Genomic DNA, 18,698 nt, shown 5'->3' with positions numbered 1-18,698 from the left:
TCCAATCCTCTAGGACCTCCCCTGTAACCAGTGAGGATACAAAGATTTCACTCAAGGCTACAGTAATTTCCTCCCTTGCCTCTCTCAGTATTCTGGGGTATATCCCATCAGGCCCTGGGGGCTTGTCTGTAGTGAATACTGATGCAGAGTACTCATTTAATACTTTGCCCATTTCCTCTGGCTCCAACACATGAATTCCCTTCCCTGTTCTTGAGTGGGCCACCCCTCTGCCTGGCTACCCTCTTGCTCTTTATATATGTATAAAAAGCCTTGGGATTTTCCTTAATCCTGTTGGCCAATGACTTTTCATGACCCCTTTTAGCCCTTCTGACTCCTTGCTTAAGTTTCTTTCGACTTTCCTGTATTCCACCCTTGCTTCGTATGTTCCCAGCCTCCTAGCCTTGATAAATGCTTCCTTTTTCAGTTTCATTAGGCTCACAATATCTCTCATTACCCAACGTTCCCAAAACTTGTCATATTTCTCCTTCATCCTTAAAAGAATGTGCTGGTCCTGAGTTCTCAGCAACTTACATTTGAAAGCCACCCACTTACCATATGTTGATGTGCCCTTAAACATCTCGCTCCAATCTACATTCTTCAATTCTTGCCTAATTTTGTTGTAATTGGCCTTCCCCCAATTTAGCACCTTCAGCCGACAACTACACTTATCATCATCCATCGGTACCTTAAAGCTTACTGAACTGTGATCACTGTTCCCAAGCTACTCCCCTACTGAGACATCGACCACCTGGCCAGGCTCATTCACCAATACTAGAGCGGGGCAAGTGAGAGGGCAGCAATGGGTGGTGAGAGCGGGGCCGGTGAGGGGGCAGCAGTGAGAGCGGGGCCGGTGAGGGGGCAGCAGTGAGCTGGCTGGGTGGGCCTTGCACATGGCAGCAGCAGCCTCCTGGATGTCCTAGCAATTGGAGCAGCTCCTGGGCCTTTGTGTGTAGGAGAGACTCTGAGATCTGAGCTTTTCTTTGTCTGTTGCTTACATTTTGGCTTTGTTAAAATATTTTTAATTCTGGTTTTTGTAACCAAGTAAGCTCTAGTGAATGGTGACTTTGTGCTCTTTTCGCTGTACTTATTTATTCCTATGTACTTTCTAAAGGGAGGCAATGGCCTAGTGGTATTATCGCTCGACAATTAATCCATAAACCCAGATAATGTTCTGGATTCCTGGGTTCAAATCCCACCACGGCAGATGGTGGAATTTGAATTCAATAAAAATATCTGGAATTAAGAATCTAATGATGACCATGAATTCATTGCCGACTGTTGGGGGGGAAATATCCATCTGGTCCTTTAGGGAATAAAACTGCCATCCTTACCTGGTCTGACCTACATGTGATTCCAGACCCACAGCAATGTGGTTGACACCTAACTGCCCTCTGGGTAATTAGGGATGGGCAATAAATACTGCCTGGTCAGTGATATCCTCATCCCATTAAAAGAATAAGGGAGAAAAAATATACTTAGTACATGTGACAAATAAATAGGTAAATCTAAACCTAAACCAAATGAGCATGCTGTGGCAGGAAGATTCAAACAAATGTTTATCATTATGTGCAAACATTACATTTTTCAAACACCTAACATCTGGGTTAGTATCAAGTTTTTGGCTCTAAGAGAGCAGCCAGTTTTCAATAGCATGCCATGCTTCAAGTGGTCCCATATAAGACCGAGTATGAGACTATTATTCTCAGGTTACATACTATCATATCACCAGGATGTCTCTGAAAATACGTATTGAGATATGGACTGTGAGACATCACACAATGCATTTGCCCGTTTAAAAAGCCGCTAGCTTATGAAGGTCTCTGGTACTAAAGTTAGTTGATGGAAGTTAGATATTGATAATCCATTTTCACCACACTTGTAAGAAGGAGCCTAGGCAGGTGTATTGTTTTCAAAATTTTATAGGGCAAGGGTTTTAATTAACTCGACAATTTGATTGTTCTACCTATATTACCCAAACCCCACAAACACTGTGTGTTTGTGTTGGAAATGTGAGCAGATCTTCTGGATCCCAGTCCCACCCTGCAAGGATATTATTCAGGTTGACAGAACACCGATGATTTAGAAATGAGTGCATAGAGCTGCACATTTTTCCTGCTATGTTGGCTGCCTGGTAAAATACTGAGGTGGAACAGAAATGTTTGTATGTCCACATACTGCAGGCAGTTTGTTTTATTTTAGCAGTCCATCCTAGATTTCACACTCGTTTTTAAAAAAAACTTCTGTTTTATTGACCTTCTTGCATTCAACTCAATTAGTGTCCCTCAGCAAATTATTGGTCAATGATGATGAGGTGGCTTTCGACCTAGATAAAATAAAGCACTTCACCTCGAAGGAGTTACAAGCTCTGGAATATACATAAGTTTGCTTTCTTGCTTATTTCCCTGCTGGAATCTTTGCAGGTAACCGCTACACTGACAGGCCTTGCAAAAACGGTGGTCCTCTCCACATGCTCGCACAGCGAATGTTGAAAGGTTGTTCTGTCATTTCAGGGGAGGAGGGGATAACTGTTATTTGAAATCCACACATACACACTGTTCAGTGATTTTAGACATTCTGACCAAACATTGGCTAGAAAGGCAAATTGAAGACACATTTATATAAAGATATATATGCAAAGGGTAGTTGAGTGGGGCAAACAAATGTCAGATGATTATCCGAGTCTCTGGCCATTGCTGCATTAATGCCAGAGATGACAGGCTGCAGTGCCTGTGATGTTGCATTAATACCACATCTAGCAGTGTGTGGTGGGTTTTCACAGGTATTCCAGTTAAAATAGGATTGTTTAGATCATATGGATGATGGCTGTTGTGGTGTAGTGGTAGTGTCCCTGCCTCAGAGCCAAGAGATCCAGGGCTGAGTCCCACCTTCTCCAGAGGTGTATCATAGCATTCCTGGACAGGTTGATTTTAAAAATACCTAGATCTTCTGCCTGCCATTATTCATTCTGTCTAAGCACTGCAAACTAACCCCATGGAAGTATAATATGTGATATAAGAAATCCAGTGAGTCTAGTTTTACACAATATTAGAAATTTCCTTTGAACCCTGCATTGTTGGAAACTCTTCCTAGCACATGGAACCTTCTACTGCTTCACTCTAGAGTCAGGTCAGGCTCCGCCTGTGAATTTATACTGGTATATTGATATGTTGATAAATTGAAAATATTTTGCATTGATGGTGAAGTAGTGGTATAGAATTCTTCTTCTCCATAATGTCTCAGTGCCCTAACTGTGGACCACCGAGGTACAGAATAATGGATATTAGCAGCGCGCAGTACCACGTGGAGGTGTCTGTGCTTTTCCTGTGTACTAAACATTTTGGATTATTTGTCCAATAAGGTCAATGTTACCAACCAAGCTTGTCCTCACCTGACACATACAAAAGTAATATTGTTAAGATGGGCGAATGAATTACAGTAGTCACTTTTATATCTAATGTCAAAAAGTCTGACTTAATGTAACTTGGTGAAGTATATAATCATGATAACTATCCTATGGATGGGAATTGGTGATATTGAGCAATAAGAATTGGGAGTAAACGTTCCGGGGAGTGTAAGGGAAGCTCGTTTAATAAAGTCAGGAGATAATATTGAGTCTGTGTTAAACTTTGAGACCTTAGCTAGGCTACTGCAAGAGCTTCTAGGATCCACATGAAATCGACAGTTTGAAGAATTGAAAGATTAAGGCTAATCAGTTGTAGAATAAATGGCAGCAGGAATTTCTACACAAAATTGTGAGGCTATGCAACTCACCACTTGAGATGATCATAAAAGAAACTGTCATCATTCAAGGTTACACTGGATTAGATGAAATGAAATGGGTTGAAGAGCTATAGTAACACAGTGGTGAGTCTGATTTAACACTCTGCTTTGTGAATTGGTTGGATCAACTGGCCTACCATAGTGTAATTTCTGTGTGGTAAATGTGTACCTCCAGTATGGATCTCTGGCTAGTGTTCAAGCCTAACATATTTCCACTGCCACTGATTTTTGCCAATGATTTTTAGGTACGTAACTCAATGTAATTGTAGATAAGTATGGTAACTGGAAGACATTCTTCAATAAAAGAACGTCTTTCATGAGAAAACCACACTGCTGATGAGAAATAGTCAGAAACTATTACAATTTTGTGAACAAATTAAAATAGCACTTGGAAGAAAATGTGTCATCTGTACTTGTAATTATGAAATATAACATGCTGGGAAAAGTTAATTGAGCTAATCCTTATTGTTGGATTGAACCAAGATGGGTGATTTTGAAGTTAAGTGAGGCTTGTTTTTAATAATTGAGAACTTCTTACATTGCCTTCGGGAATAGTCCGACAGCTTGAATTCTTGCACATAAACATTTAGTGATGACCTTCAATGACCTGTAAGAAATTTCTCAGGTATTATTCAAATCATGGCCTTATGATAGATGTGGATACTAAGTTAATAAATGTATTTTATTATTAACAGATCAAGGTGATTCATAAACCTGCAAATATAAAATAAATTCAAATGTTAAAGAGTCGTTTCATTGCCTGTATGAAATAAACCATCCAGTCCACAACAGGGAATGTGGACAAGATATGTGGTCCATGCCTGGATCAAGGTAGCTGTTGTTCTGTTTGCTAAAGCCAGTCATTCGTAAACCAGCTGAAAAGGAACTCGAACTTCCCACATCTTGTGGGATTTCCCCAAAGTACATTACAGATGCTATAATGGTCAGATGAATATTGTTATCTGATCTATGTCATAAAGACAGCAGCCTTCCTGAATCATAAAGGCTTTTACTTCTTCTGTAAGGCTGAGCTTATCACTAACAGGATCAGCTACTTTAATGACTTTGTGCAAGTCTCCAGACATTTTCCTCTGTCTTTCCTTGCCCTTTCACCCAGTCATCTGGTGGCTAGTGGTAACCTCGGCACCTCTAACTGGTACTGTTTCTACGAAATGATCACGTGTTGGTTGTAATGTAATTCAATAACAGAAGCCAAAGGTCTACAAAATGATTATCAAGAAAATATTACCAGTGGTAAAACAATGATCTTACAAAGGAGATCGACAATTTGCTGAAATACAATGTGTGCCCCTCATCTTGACCATTTGGTTGTATTGTGCATTGATTGAATGTGCAATAGGAAAAAGCGATGCGACCAGCATTCCCTGTCGCTTGATAAGGCATTCTCCAAAGAAAACAGCACAGAAGAGCCAAAGCTCTTTATTAGTAGTTGTTTGATCAGTGTTCCACATGAACTACTCCTGCCACGCTGCCAGAATAACAATCTTAAACAATGTCTCTTTCAGTCATCTTTACTTTCCAGCAAAATAGTTCCAACCAAAAACCACGTGTTGTAATGTCAAGTGACAAGTACAACAGCTGTTACGACTGAAACACCTTTGCACACAGATTATTCCAAACTATCTCACATTTTAACACTTTGCAGTAATGCCATGACGTGAAATTCTCACCCTGGTGTAAACCCCTGTGACTTTCTTTTCTTCCACAGCAGAGCTACTACCTGAGCTGCTCCCTATTGGGCTGCTTACCCTGAGATTCTCCTTCTGTTCTATTAATGATCATGTCCAGACTCCGTTATCAGACAGGATACCTGTCTTTCAGATAGTACTGCTTCAGGAGAGGATTTCTTCCTTGGACTGATGCTTGTGGGGCCTGAGTAACCTGAAGACCTAGGAAAAGGAGTTACATACTACCTGCTTATAGAACATAGAACATTACAGCACCATACAGACCCTTTGGCCCTCGATGTTGTGCCGACCTGTCGTACCGATCTCAAGCCCATCTAACCTACACTATTCCATGTACGTCCATATGCTTATCCAATGACGACCTAAATGTACCTAAAGTTGGCGAATCTACTACCATTGCAGGCAAAGCGTTCCATTCCCTTACTACTCTCCGAGTAAAGAAACCACTTCTGACATCTGTCCTTTTTCTTTCACCCCTCAATTTAAAGCTATGCCCCCTCGTGCTCGCCGTCACCATCCTAGGAAAAAGGCTCTCCCTATCCACCCTATCTAACCCTCTGATTATTTTATATGTTTCTATTAAATCACCTCTCAACCTTCTTCTCTCTAATGAAAACAGCCTCAAGTCCCTCAGCCTTTCCTCGTAAGACCTTCCCTCCATACCAGGCAACATCCTAGTAAATCTCCTCTGCTCCCTTTCCAAAGCTTCCACATCCTCCTCATAATGCAGTGACCAAAACTGTACGCAATACTCCAAGTGCGGCCGCACCAGAGTTTTGTACAGCTGCAGCATAACCTCTTGGTTCCGGAACTCGATCCCTCTGTTAATAAAAGCTAAAACACTGTATGCCTTCTTAACAGCCCTGTCAACCTGGGTGGCAACTTTCAAGATGTTGTTGTCAGATGACTGGCAATGCAATGAAGAATTGGATTCTTCTATAGAGACCAAAGAAACATCTGAACATCTGGCTTCTCCTCCAGCCTCCTCATTCCAGCCTCCCATCATCTGCTTGTTATTATCCATGGCACCTTTCACTGGAGTGAAGGCTTTGATGTTGCCGAAACATTTTCCCTTTAATTTTAAAAACTATTTTCTGTTTCTCATTGGACCAAATTTTCACTGAGACAGAAAGGCTCCATGCCTCAGTCAAAGTGGAATCTGGAAGCCTGGTCCCCTATATCTGGCACCCACCATTTTTGGCAGCATTTGTGAAGAGAAAAACAGTGTTAATCTTTCAAGTCTAGTATGAGGTGGCGAGTGCAAAAAAACTGGAAATTACAAAACCAATATATAGTGTCAGAAGAATCACAAATGTAAGTGGGTTATTTAAACCCCCTGCTCTTGAAAAAAATGCTTAAAATTTCAATTGCTACTTTTTGACATAAGCCTGAGGCTGTCGTAATATTAATGCTGCCTGACCACTTTTACACTTCGTCATCACAGTGGGGGCCATAATGGGCCATGGGGACGAATTGTAGTCAGGTCTTTTAAACAAGCTACATTGACACATAAAACCCCTGTGACTGTCTCCACAACGTTTCCATGAGTGGTGACCCTGACTCTAGTATACACGCATCCAGCTGGATCAAAATTCCATCACCCAAGTCAGTTCTCTGGAGTCTGGAAATTTGTTGATTCTGCAGATTCATTCCTGGAGTGATAATTTGAGCCTGACCATTCAGGGTTGAACTTAAGTTTGCCTACTGGCAAATAACCCATGTATGTCTCTCAATCCCATTCTACATAATGGCTCCCTTCTAATTGTGCTAATCATTTGGGCGATAAAACATAGCACGGTAAGCCTTGTAAGCTGTCTATTATTATCTTTATCTTGTTTGAGAAGATCCTGGCAGACTGAAAAAGTTTGGTTGAGTTACAACAACACCCAAAATGTCAGATAGTAAGAACTGCAGATGCTGGAGTCAGAGATAACGCAACACGGAGCTGGAGGAACACAGCAAGCCAAGCAGTATCAGAGGAGCAGGAAAGTTGACGTTTTGAGTTGTGACCCTTTAGAAATGACTGAAGTGGCTCCCCACTTCTGAAGAAGCGTCCTGACCCAAAATGTCAACTTTTCTGTTCCTCTGATGCTGCCTGGCTGGCTGTGTTCCTCCAGCTCCACACTGTACTATCGATATCCAAAATACCTTGTGTTAACATCCAAAATCAGATAAAGGGTCATCAACCTGAAATGTTAACTCTGAGTGTTTCCAGCATTTTTGATTTCTTCTAATTGCTGTGATGGTGTTTAGTTTTTGAACGCTGAGCCTTATTGTGGGATTCGTTTGTGCTTGTCCTTCTTTGTTCGATCCTAAATGTAGATATGTTCTAGTTTAGAGCTATTTTAAAACAGAAATATATCTGTCCTAGAAATGTATGTCACAGCTATGCCTTTTTTTCATTGGTATACTTATTTTTAATTCTAAAACAGACTTGTGACTATTATTAAACCACACTGGGAGAGAAGGAGAAGCAGCATTTGAGAGGAGTTTGAATTTGGGAGCTTTCATTTGTCTTGCCATTGTTATGCAGTTCTGCTAAGCCTCATGTATTGGCTGCTGAAAGGTTCTTTTGTTTGTTTCCTTTTCAGAAGTTTATAAGCTTTCCATCAATCGTTTATCCTTTGTCCAAGTTCATGACTGATGGTTTCAGAAACGTCATGCACATTTAATAATGGCCTGTGGCAATTGCTTGACACCATGCTTAATTTCATGAAATGAAAGCAAGTAATTGTATTCTTTAAAAGATAAAGGGGAAGGGAAGGCATTCTTACTAAAGCGTTGATATCGTTCATGCTGGCATTTATGGAATCTATCCACGCACAAGTGATCTAGTGAGAATCCTTTTTGCTTCCCTTGTTCAGTTGTTGAATGAAGCATTAGCATCTGTTTGTCAGTTATTTATTTCAATACAACTTTTCACAAGAAAAATGTGTACATCATTGTGGTTGCACATCAGCCAGAAAATATTTCAATATGTAACAACATTACAGTACAGTCAAAATTACAGACAAGGGAAAGAACGTAAAAGTCACCCATGTTCTATTTTAAAAGTAACACACTTGTCAATCATTTTGGAGTTTGGGATTGCATGGCGCAATGGTAAATGGAATATTCTGACTGCTAAATGGTTTTCCACAGCAATGGGTAAAAAGACACAACTATAAATTTTCGCTGCAGTCAGATTCCGAGGGTTTTTGCATCAGCTCTTGGCAGCCCCTTTGAGGTCATGCTGTAGCTGGAGGTTTTGGACCACGAAGGTCATTCCAGTGACCCCAGGGCCAGACTCAAGGAGAGAAGGTGAATGGGGATGGCAAAGGCATGCTCAACTTCTGCTGTGTCGTACATTTTCATCGAAGCGGAATACTTAAAGTGTAGTAATGAGCAGAAACATGCTTTATAGGACTCTAGCCAGCTTGGTAACACTGACTTGTGGCTTGATTCTCATTGAATGTGCTTCTGAGCTTTAGTGAAACTGAGTTCTGGAAGCCCATTAAAATTATCTGTTTACATTGAACTCATATCAGTACTGAGCTGCATACTTCAGTTTTGGTTTGGAAATTTAAGAACTACTGAAATATTTAATCCCCTTGTTTAAAAAAAATCAAGTGTTATGTTAATGTAAATTAAAGTGAATGAGCAAGTGATTTCTACAAATGCAATATTTTTTAATGTCCAGTGAAAGATAAGTGGTTTTGTTTCTCCTCTGCAAACAGTTTGATTTGTGTTGAGGCATGTACAGGAATGAACTTGCAGTTGCCCTTGTGGCAATAAAAGAGATGATCTGGATTTATACAGCAAAATGTGTGGATCTCATTTGCTTTTAAGTGAACAACATTTTATGCTTTCAGCATGGTTTCATGTCTGAAATCAATCCCAAACTTGATATTGTGCAGAAGCTGTTCAGCTCTGATCTCCCAAAGTTGTGGAGACACAAAGCTGTTTTCTTTAATTCCTTCCAAACTTCTTTGCCTTGATCTGTCCTATATGTAGTAATTTAGTTGGCATAATCTGCTGGATTTTTTCAAGTTTTTAACCTTTTGTTTTTGAAAACAATCTTCTAAACAGGTTACTAGTTGGTGCTCCAAAAGCAGAAGGACTTCCAAAGCAACAAGCTAGTATTACAGGAGGGTTGTACAAATGCCCCGTTACAGCTGAAGAAAATGACTGTGTGCGTGTCATTTTTGATGACAGTGGTAAGTATTGTCCTGCTAAAATAAGTTCACTAATAAGGAAATCCAATCAGACGGACAGATCAAGTGACCTGCAGGTTTGTAGCCGATGTTTTTGACCACTTGCCATGCTGAAAATCATTTTACAATTTTCCAGGTATTGTAATGAACAATATGCAAATTAACGATAGCCAATTTTTCTGGAATAAACAGATCAATCCCATGCTTCATTGGCAGATAAAGGTACTATTGGTGAAGTTTTGTGCATACAGTCAGCTTTCTCTTTCCATGACTGTGACACTAAGGGACCGTCTGAAAAAAAAGTGCTTCTGAATCTTCAGGACTCTTAATTGTTCCATTGATTTGAGATTGCTTACTCAGTTTATTAGACATGCTGTAATTCTGAATGAAGTCTTAATCTTTTTAAGTTTGTGCTTTAATGAAGTGAAATGTGAATTGGAAAATTTTGGAGATTTCATCCATTTTTTTTAAAAACTGATTTTACACGCAAATAAAACCTAGGAATTTAATATTGAAAATAATGAAACACTGACTTTAAATTCTCATGCTTTTCTTTTCAATCTGTTGGTGCAGTTCAAATCACTTGACTGCAATTATTATCGCCTTTTGGATCTTTCCTGCCTAGAAGTTACATGAAGTATTTAACTGTTTCAGCTCAATTGTACTCTGAATTCTTAAATGAGATTGAAAATAAATCCATTCATGTTTCCAAGCTTCAATAACTGTAAATGACATTGAAAATTAAACAGTGGCAGCATATGTAACTGAGCAAATCTCACAGTATAACAAAAATGAGTGAGATTTACCTGAGCCTTGTACTCAGACACAGTGAAACACCAAAGCTCAATAAACACTAGAGAACTGGTGAGCCAGAACACCTGTAAAGCAATCTGCTTAGATCCCTTTCCATTTTTGATTTTGATTTGATTTATTATTGTCACATATGTCAAGATACAGTGAAAATTATTGTTTTGGGTACTATCCAGTGAAATCATGCCTTATGTAAGTGCATCATGGTATTAGAACAGAATGCAGAATTTAGTGTTACAGCTACAGAGAAGCTGCAGAGATTGGAGGAAATTCTGGTAGTGTCTCAACGATGTAAGCTCCAAACCACCCAATTTCCCAATACTTGCTGTACCCAGGTACATTAATGGGTGCAGATGCAGAAGATAGTCTCAAACATATTTTGCACTTCCATTTTACTATATAGTCTTATGTTTAAAAACTAGCTTTGGCCCATGTTCACAACTTCTGTATTTAGCGAAACTGGGATGGATTTATCTGCAGCTAAATTTAAAAGCATTTGCCTTGTCATTTGATCTAAAGAAAAATCTATCAAGCTAAAACAAAAACAAAAGTACTTCATCTGTCTTAAGGTTCCTCCCTTTTTTGGATTCTGTGAATCCAATCGGTCAGGTGTTAATGCACCTCAAATCTGCATTTATCAGAAGTATAATGCTATTACAGTTTTGGTTTTGGGAATGTGGTAACATTGGACCATTTTGTACTCTTACATGACATTGCTCTAATATAGTAGATTAACAATGTTGCCAGAAGCTTACAGTCTTTTAATGTGATTACAGTGTTCAAAACATGCAATAAATGCAGTGTTTCATATTTAATTGTAGTTTCTACCGCTGATTCTGAACTGTTCTATTTCCTTGGAATAAACCAAATTTTTGTGACAGTAACCTGCAGTTGAATTTTTTTTTGAGGATCATGTGGAAATCACATAAGAAGTAGTCAGCAAAGTGGGAATTGAGTGAAAATGGTGCTTTGAAAATGATGATTTGGCTTGCGTGAGTATAAAAGAGAAGTGAATGGAGATTGTTTGTTTGTTTGTTTGTTTGACATTTGTTGATGAAGAAGGTAAATTTATAGTAAAGATAGCAACACAGGAAGAAACAGTAATGCATGTTTCCTAGAGGAGGTAGAAGTTTAGCATGCTCAGTCTTAACTTGGTTATTCATATTTATGGAAAAAGAGCATCTACTTGCATCTACAGGCTGCAGAGGAAAGATCATTAAATAGATTAAAACGGCACCAGAACAAATGAGCCGGTTTGTAAGTGAGTGAGGGGTAAAATTAGTGAATCTTCGAAATAGTGTAGAACATAGATAGAACATAGAAAAGTACAGCACAGTACAGGCCCTTTGGCCCACAATGTTGTGCTGTGGAATAATCCTAATCCAAAAATAAAATGACCTAACCTACATTCCCCTCAATTCACTGCTGTCCATGTGCATGTCCAGCAGTCGCTTAAACATCACTAATGATTCCGCTTCCACGACTACCACTGGTAAACTATTCCATGCGCTCACAACTTTCTGGGTGAAGAACCTCCCTCTGACGTCTCCTCTATGCCTTCTTCCTAACACCTTAAAACTATGACCCCTCGTGGCAGTCAATCCTGCCCTGGGGAAAAGTCTCTAGCTATCGACTCTATCCATGCCTCTCATTACCTCGGACACCTCGATCTGGTCACCTCTCTTCCTCCTTCTCTCCAGAGAGAAAAGTCCGGGTTCAGTCAACCTCTCCTCATAAGACAAGCTCTCCAGTCCAGGCAGCATCCTGGTAAACCTCCTTTGCACCCTCTCCAAAGCCTCCACATCTTTCCTATAATAGGGCGACCAGAACTGGTCACAATATTCCGAGTGTGGCCTCGCCAGGGTTTTGTAGAGCTGCAGCATAACCTCGCGGCTCTTAAACTCGATCCCCCTGTTAATGAAAGCCAAAACACCATATGCTTTCTTAACAACCTTACCCACTTGGGTGGCAACTTTGAGGGAGCTATGCACTTGAACACCAAGAATCCACTGTTCCTCCACACTGCCAAGAATCCTGCCTTTAATCCTGCATTCAGCATTTAAGTTTGACCTTTCAAAATGCATCACTTCGCATTTATCCAGGTTGAACTCCATCTGCCATTTCTCAGCCCAGCTCTGCATTCTGTCAATGTTTCGCTGAAGCCTGCAATAGCCCTCGATACTATCAATGGCACCTCCAACCTTTGTGTCATCAGCAACATCCTAACCCACCCCTCAACCTTCTCATCCAAGTCATTTATAAAAACTACAAAGAGCAGAGGCCCAAGAATAGAGCCCTGCGGGACACCACTCAGCACTGACCTCCAGGCAGAATACTTACCATCTACAACCACTCTCTGCCTCCTGTCAGCCAACCAATTCTGAATCCAGACAGCCAAATCACCCTGTATCCCATACCTCCTGACTTTATGAATCAGCCTGCCGTGGGGAACCTTATCAAATGCCTTGCTAAAGTCCATGTACACCACATCCACTGCTCAACCCTCATCAACCAGTCTCGTAACTTGCTCAAAGAACTCAATAAGGTTTGTAAGGCATGACCTGCCCCTCACAAAGCCATGCTGACTCCCTTTAATCATGCTATGCTTTTCCAAATAGTCATAAATCCTATCCCTCAGAATTCTTTCCAAAACCTTGCTGACTACAGACGTAAGACTGACTGACTGGTCTGTAATCTCCAGGGATTTCCCTATTCCCTTTCTTGAAAAGAGGAACAACATTTGCCTCCCTCCAATCTTCCGGTACGACTCCCATGGAGAGTGAGGAAGCAAAGATCTTCGCCAGCGACTTAGCAACCTCCTTTCTCACTTCCCGGAGCAACCTAGGATAAATCTGGTCTGGCCCTGGGGACTTATAAATCTTAATGTTTGCCAAAATTTCCCACATATCAACTTGCTCAATCTTGATCTGTTCAAGCCTGTTTTCCTGCTCCTCAAAGTTCTCATCCATAACAAGGTCCCTTTCCTTATTGAAAACTGAAGCAAAAAACTCATTTAGGGCTTCCCCTATCTGCTTAGACTCCACGCACAAGTTCCCTACGCTATCCCTGATCAGTCCTACCTTCTCCCTGATCATTCTCTTATTCCTCACGTATGAGTGAAATGCCTTTGGGTTCTCCCTAATCCTTCCTGCCAACCCTTTTTCGTGCCCCCTCCTGGCCCTCCTCAGTCCACTTTTGAGCTCCTTCCAAGCAAGCCTGTAATCCTCTAACGCTGTGCTAGACCCTTGCTTCCTCCACCTTACGTACGCTGCCTTTTTCTTTTTGACAAGAAGCACCTCTGTACCCGTCGTCCAAGGCTCCTTAATCTTACCCCTTCTTACCTGTCTCAGAGGAACAAATTTACACATCACTCGCAACAACTGCTCCTTAAACAGCCTCCACATGTCTGCTGTGCCCTTTCTGTGGAACAATTGCTCCCAATCTGTACTTCCCAACTCCTGTCTGATAGCGTCATAGTTTCCTTCACCCCAGTTAAATATCTTCCCCTGGTAACTGCTCCTTTCCCTTTCCATGGCTATGGTAAATGTCTTCAGAGGCTAGAGAGTATTGATTTGTTGAAGGTTAAAGAATTGGATAGTGCTTTTTGCAGTCCACACTAAGAGTCCTGGGCGCTTTGTGACCTCCCAAATATTTGGTAAAGGGAACTATTGAAAGATCACCAACTAGAGGAAAAGCCTCAGTCCTGTAGGAGTTTAAGAAATTGGTGTTGGCTGTAACGTGGAGCAAGGATGACATTTTTTTTCCTCAGGGCTGTGAGTTTCAGGGTTCAAGTGACAGGGGAGGCAGATTTTTTTTGAAACATTTATTGGATGGAGTCTTTTGCCTAGGGTGGGGGGTTTCAATACTAGGGGCCATATTTTTAAGGTGAGAGGAGAAAGATTTTTTAAAAAGTCATGAAGGGCAATTTTTTTGTCAGTGGTTCATGTGTGGAATGAACTTCCAGAGGAAGTGGTGGAAGCAGGTGCAGTTACAAAGTTTAAAAGACATTTGGATATGTACAGGAATAAGAAATGTTTGGAGGACATGGGATAATTGTCGGCAGGTGGGACTAGTTTGTTTGGAATTATGGTTGATGTTGACTGGTTAGAACGAAAGGTCTGGTTCCATGCTGTGTGATTCAGTGACTCTATTCATCTTTAAGACTATTGAGTTTAGCTCCTGTCAGTCATTAATGACAAGGCTGTTGCACTTCAAGGACAGCTTCAGGTTATCTTTTGAAGCTTTTGTTTGTCCTCACCTGGAAAGTCAGGGTGGGAGCTGCTGCCAGCTCCTTGGAAGGATGTGGATATGGAGTGAATGGAATATGACTGTAGGAGCAGCAATAATGTTGGTAGTAGTTAACCTCATGGATATGAGTTAAATGCAGCTCCAAAAAGATTTGCTTCTGCCTCCATAGCAAACCTGACAGGTGTGTATTGATATGCGTAGAATTGTTCAGGCTTGCTGCAATACATTTTTAAAAAGTTGGAAACCTGGACAGCCAGGCTCCTTACTAGACCATTTAATTGGCAGTGAGCTTGTTTTCCACTAACTTCCTCTACTGACCTTTTGAAAATTCAAAACCATTCCAGGGGCAAAATGTTCTTGCATTGATAAATGTGAGCACTATTTTGAAATTCCCACTTGCTCTGGATCCTGATCCAGTGACCATTCTGGGAGCATACAGGAGAACATAATTGAAAATTTTGAGATTGTTCTCGTTTGGGGAGAAGGGGAGAGACTGATTTATTTCATAGTGAAGCAGTTTTCAGTAATTGAAAAGATACGTGTCTGCTAACCTATTTTGATTATATGTAGGTAATTTCTTTTAACTTGGATCCGGTGAAATGGCCAGAAACACACAGTAACCTAAAGAGACTGACTTATACATAGCCTGCATGGGAATATACGGCTTGCCATGGCGTAAGAGACATTACTAGGACATTGAGATTGATGGGGAGCATAGAATATAGGATCAAATGTAAGCTTTCGGACATTTTGCAGAAAAATTTCTTTTTAAATATAGATGGTTGTGAGCCTGTAGAATGCATCACCAGAGCTAACAATTGTAGCATACTTAGAAAAAGATTAGACAGGTAGTGAATGGAACAGAATGAAAAAATACAAGAAGAAGCTCTGTGAGTGTGTGTGTGTGTGTGTGTGTGTGAGTGAGAGAGAGAGAGAGAGAATATGGACGACAGGATTATCAAACTGAGGGTGAGCAATCTGCTATAGATCATTCACTTAGCTTGGTACAGTGGCACATTCAGTGGAGTTTGCACATTCTCCCCGTGTCTGCGTGGGTTTCCTCCCACAGCCTAAAGATGTGCAGGCTAGGTGGATCAGCCATGCTAAATTGCCCATAGTGTTCAGGGGTGTGTGGGTTATAGGGGGATGGGTCTGGGTGGGATGTTCCAAGGGGCAGTGTGGACTTGTTGGGTCAAAGGGCCTGTTTCCACACTGTAGGGAATCTAATCTAATATGAAAATCTACAGCACTGATGTTACTAGTTTATCATGGTAAACTCTAAAAGCTCATTAGAGATAACAAGGTGTAGAACTGGATGAAAACAGCAGGCCAAGCAGCATCATAGGAGCAGCTCTACACCTTGTTATCTTGGATTCCCCAGCATCTGCAATTCCTATTATCTCTAAAAGCTCATTGCTTTGTTTGTGAATTGCATGCACAATATTTGAGGGCATTTCTACCATATGTTTTCAGTATGCAACTAATCCAAACATCTCAACATTCACTGCTGTTGCTGTTGGATGGTTCTGCCCGCTGTCTCTACCAGATTGTGATGAGATCTCTTAATTAAGTCCACCTGCCTGATAAGCTCACTCGTTACAGTCTGAATTCGAAGTAAATGTGCATGAAAATTAAATACACCTTCATTTTAGTTGGGTTGATCAAAATCTTTGGCCTGGAAATCCAAAATTAACTGTGAATTATTTGCTGCACACATTAGTGCAAAAACCGCTATCTCTCTCTGATCTGTGACAGCAAGAACTTCAGATGCTGGAGTAAAAGATAACAGTGTAGAGCTGGAGGAACGCAACAGGCCAGGCAGCATCAGAGGGGTAGGAAAGTTGTCGTTTCGGGCCGGGACCCTTCTTCAGAAATGCCCCGACCCAAAAAGTCAACTTTCCTGTTCCTCTGATGCTGCCTGGTCTGCTGTGTTTCTCCAGCTCTACACTGTGTTATCTCTCTCTGATCTGTGATTCTTTATTACTCTGGTCAAAATAAAGGCACTCTTCCAGTCAGAATTCCCCAGTGCCTTATCCAGGACCAGTTTGAGTCAAGTTAATACCTGGGCTGGAGGCATTGGTGGAAACCTGCAATGCCGACTTTTTAAAATTTGCGCAAATATCATTTGCTACCTAACCACTTTACATCAGGTGTAGAATATGTGTAAGATGGTTTTGTTGAAAATTTGTAGGTGTGCAAGTTGAACATGATCACGAGTGGGAGTAATAGCTACTGGCAGCATTCATATCTTTCACGTTGCAGGCAAATATCCCAAATCCCAGCTGCAAACATGAACAGAGAACTGACTGGCAGGATTATGGTGAAAAAGTAAGGGAATGTACTGGATTGGACAACTCTTTCAAAGAACTGGAGCAGGCAAGATGGGCGAAATACCCCCTGTGTTATTGTGTATAATGATGCAGTGGTTATGAATGTAAATTAAGTATTGTTTTTGAGCTGCTGTTCTCCACCTCATTAGCGTACTCGTTTATTCATGGAGTCATACAGCCAGTCCATGCCAACCGTAAACCCAAACTAAACTAGTCTCCCCCACCTGCATATGGCCCGTATCCCTCCAAACATTCCTTATTCATGTGCTTATCCAAATGTCTTTTAAACATTGTAACTGTACCCACATCCACCACTTTCTTTAGAAATTCATTCCATACATGGACCACTGTTTGTAGGGGAAAATAAAATTGACCTCATGTCTTTATTTTTTAAATCTTTCCCCTCTCACCTTTTAAAATCTTCCCCATAGTCTTGAAATCCCCACCCAATGAAAAAGACACCTGCCATTCGCCTTACGTGTAGCCTTCAGAAGAAAATTAGAGAAGCCATCATGTCAGTCCAGGTTCGAAGCTGACCTCTCCTCATGTTTCCAGGCCCAGGATGGACGAGAATGTGTCCTGTTGCACATTGTCCCTCATCATCGGCGGTACTCATAAGTTGAATGCAATCTAAAGTAATTCTTGGATTTTTTTTAGGTTTTATGCAATAATTGACATACAGTTTTCACTTTTTTGTCTTTTTGTTGGGAATTCATAAGGAAATCCTCTTTGTGCTTCTTGGAGGAGCTGGAGATAAAACCACAGGTTAAGTTATACCATTAATAACGTTTCCTCTTACATTGTAACAGTGATTATGCCTCAGTACTTATTATGGTAAAGAACTTGGAGATATCAAGTGGCCATGAAAAGTACTGCAGAAACACAAGTTATTTACCGTAGCTATCGCCCTTCACACCTCATGTAGGCAGAGCAAATTGATCCTCAGTTTGGATTGAAGAACCGTAGGTAGTACGTCTGACTGTGATGATCAAGTATCACAAGGTTACAATAACACTTATGTTAAAGGAACTAGACAAATATAAGTCATCCCAATGCACTACTGAGTGGGAGCCAAATTTTTGATTTAGAGCTCTTTGGGGATTTTTTTCATTCCAGTGGCTCCTTTTTCAAACTCTTAATTACTTCATAAGCTGATCCAGCACAAAATAAAAAATGATAATGAGCAAGAATAAAGGAGAGGGGTCAATGATTGGAGGAGCTGGTGCAGACAGCATGGGAGAGATGCAATCTGTGATTGGATGCGAACCTGGGCATGGATTTGGGAGGAAGTGACATGATGAAGTACTGAGGAGAGAAAAGGGAATTTAGAAATCGAGCAGCAGTTTCCTAGGACTGAGAGGTCAAGGGTTATCTTATCGATCAGCCTCTAACATGTTGCATCATAATTTTGCCAGTAGGTCTGAAGATAATGTTTGCCATCGATTTATATGCTTCAGAATTCTTCCTGGCACACACATCTATCTACAGTCCATCTGTGCATATACTATGCCTTCAGTGTAGACAGACATATTCCTCACTAACTACAGCATTCTCAATATTGACCCAGTATTGGGTCTTGAATATCGTTTGTCCTTTTCTAGCTATCTCTCTTATTTTATTCGTACTTC

The 18,698-nt window shown here is 40.8% G+C and overlaps 1 protein-coding gene across 2 annotated transcripts in view; it reads left to right on the top strand.

Moving 5' to 3' along the window:
• Nucleotides 1-18,698, top strand: part of LOC125453928 (integrin alpha-6-like) — an 85,084-nt gene that overhangs the window by 15,948 nt on the left and 50,438 nt on the right. For both annotated transcript variants that reach the window (XM_048534085.2, XM_048534086.2), the window contains exon 2: nt 9,558-9,685. In XM_048534085.2, coding sequence (XP_048390042.1) covers nt 9,558-9,685 — 128 coding nt within the window. The remainder of the gene's footprint in view (nt 1-9,557; nt 9,686-18,698) is intronic.

The sequence above is a fragment of the Stegostoma tigrinum genome, chromosome 7 (assembly GCF_030684315.1).
Source record: "Stegostoma tigrinum isolate sSteTig4 chromosome 7, sSteTig4.hap1, whole genome shotgun sequence".
In the NCBI taxonomy this organism is placed as follows: Eukaryota; Metazoa; Chordata; class Chondrichthyes; order Orectolobiformes; family Stegostomatidae; genus Stegostoma; species Stegostoma tigrinum.
This window is presented reverse-complemented; position numbering and strand designations above follow the sequence as displayed.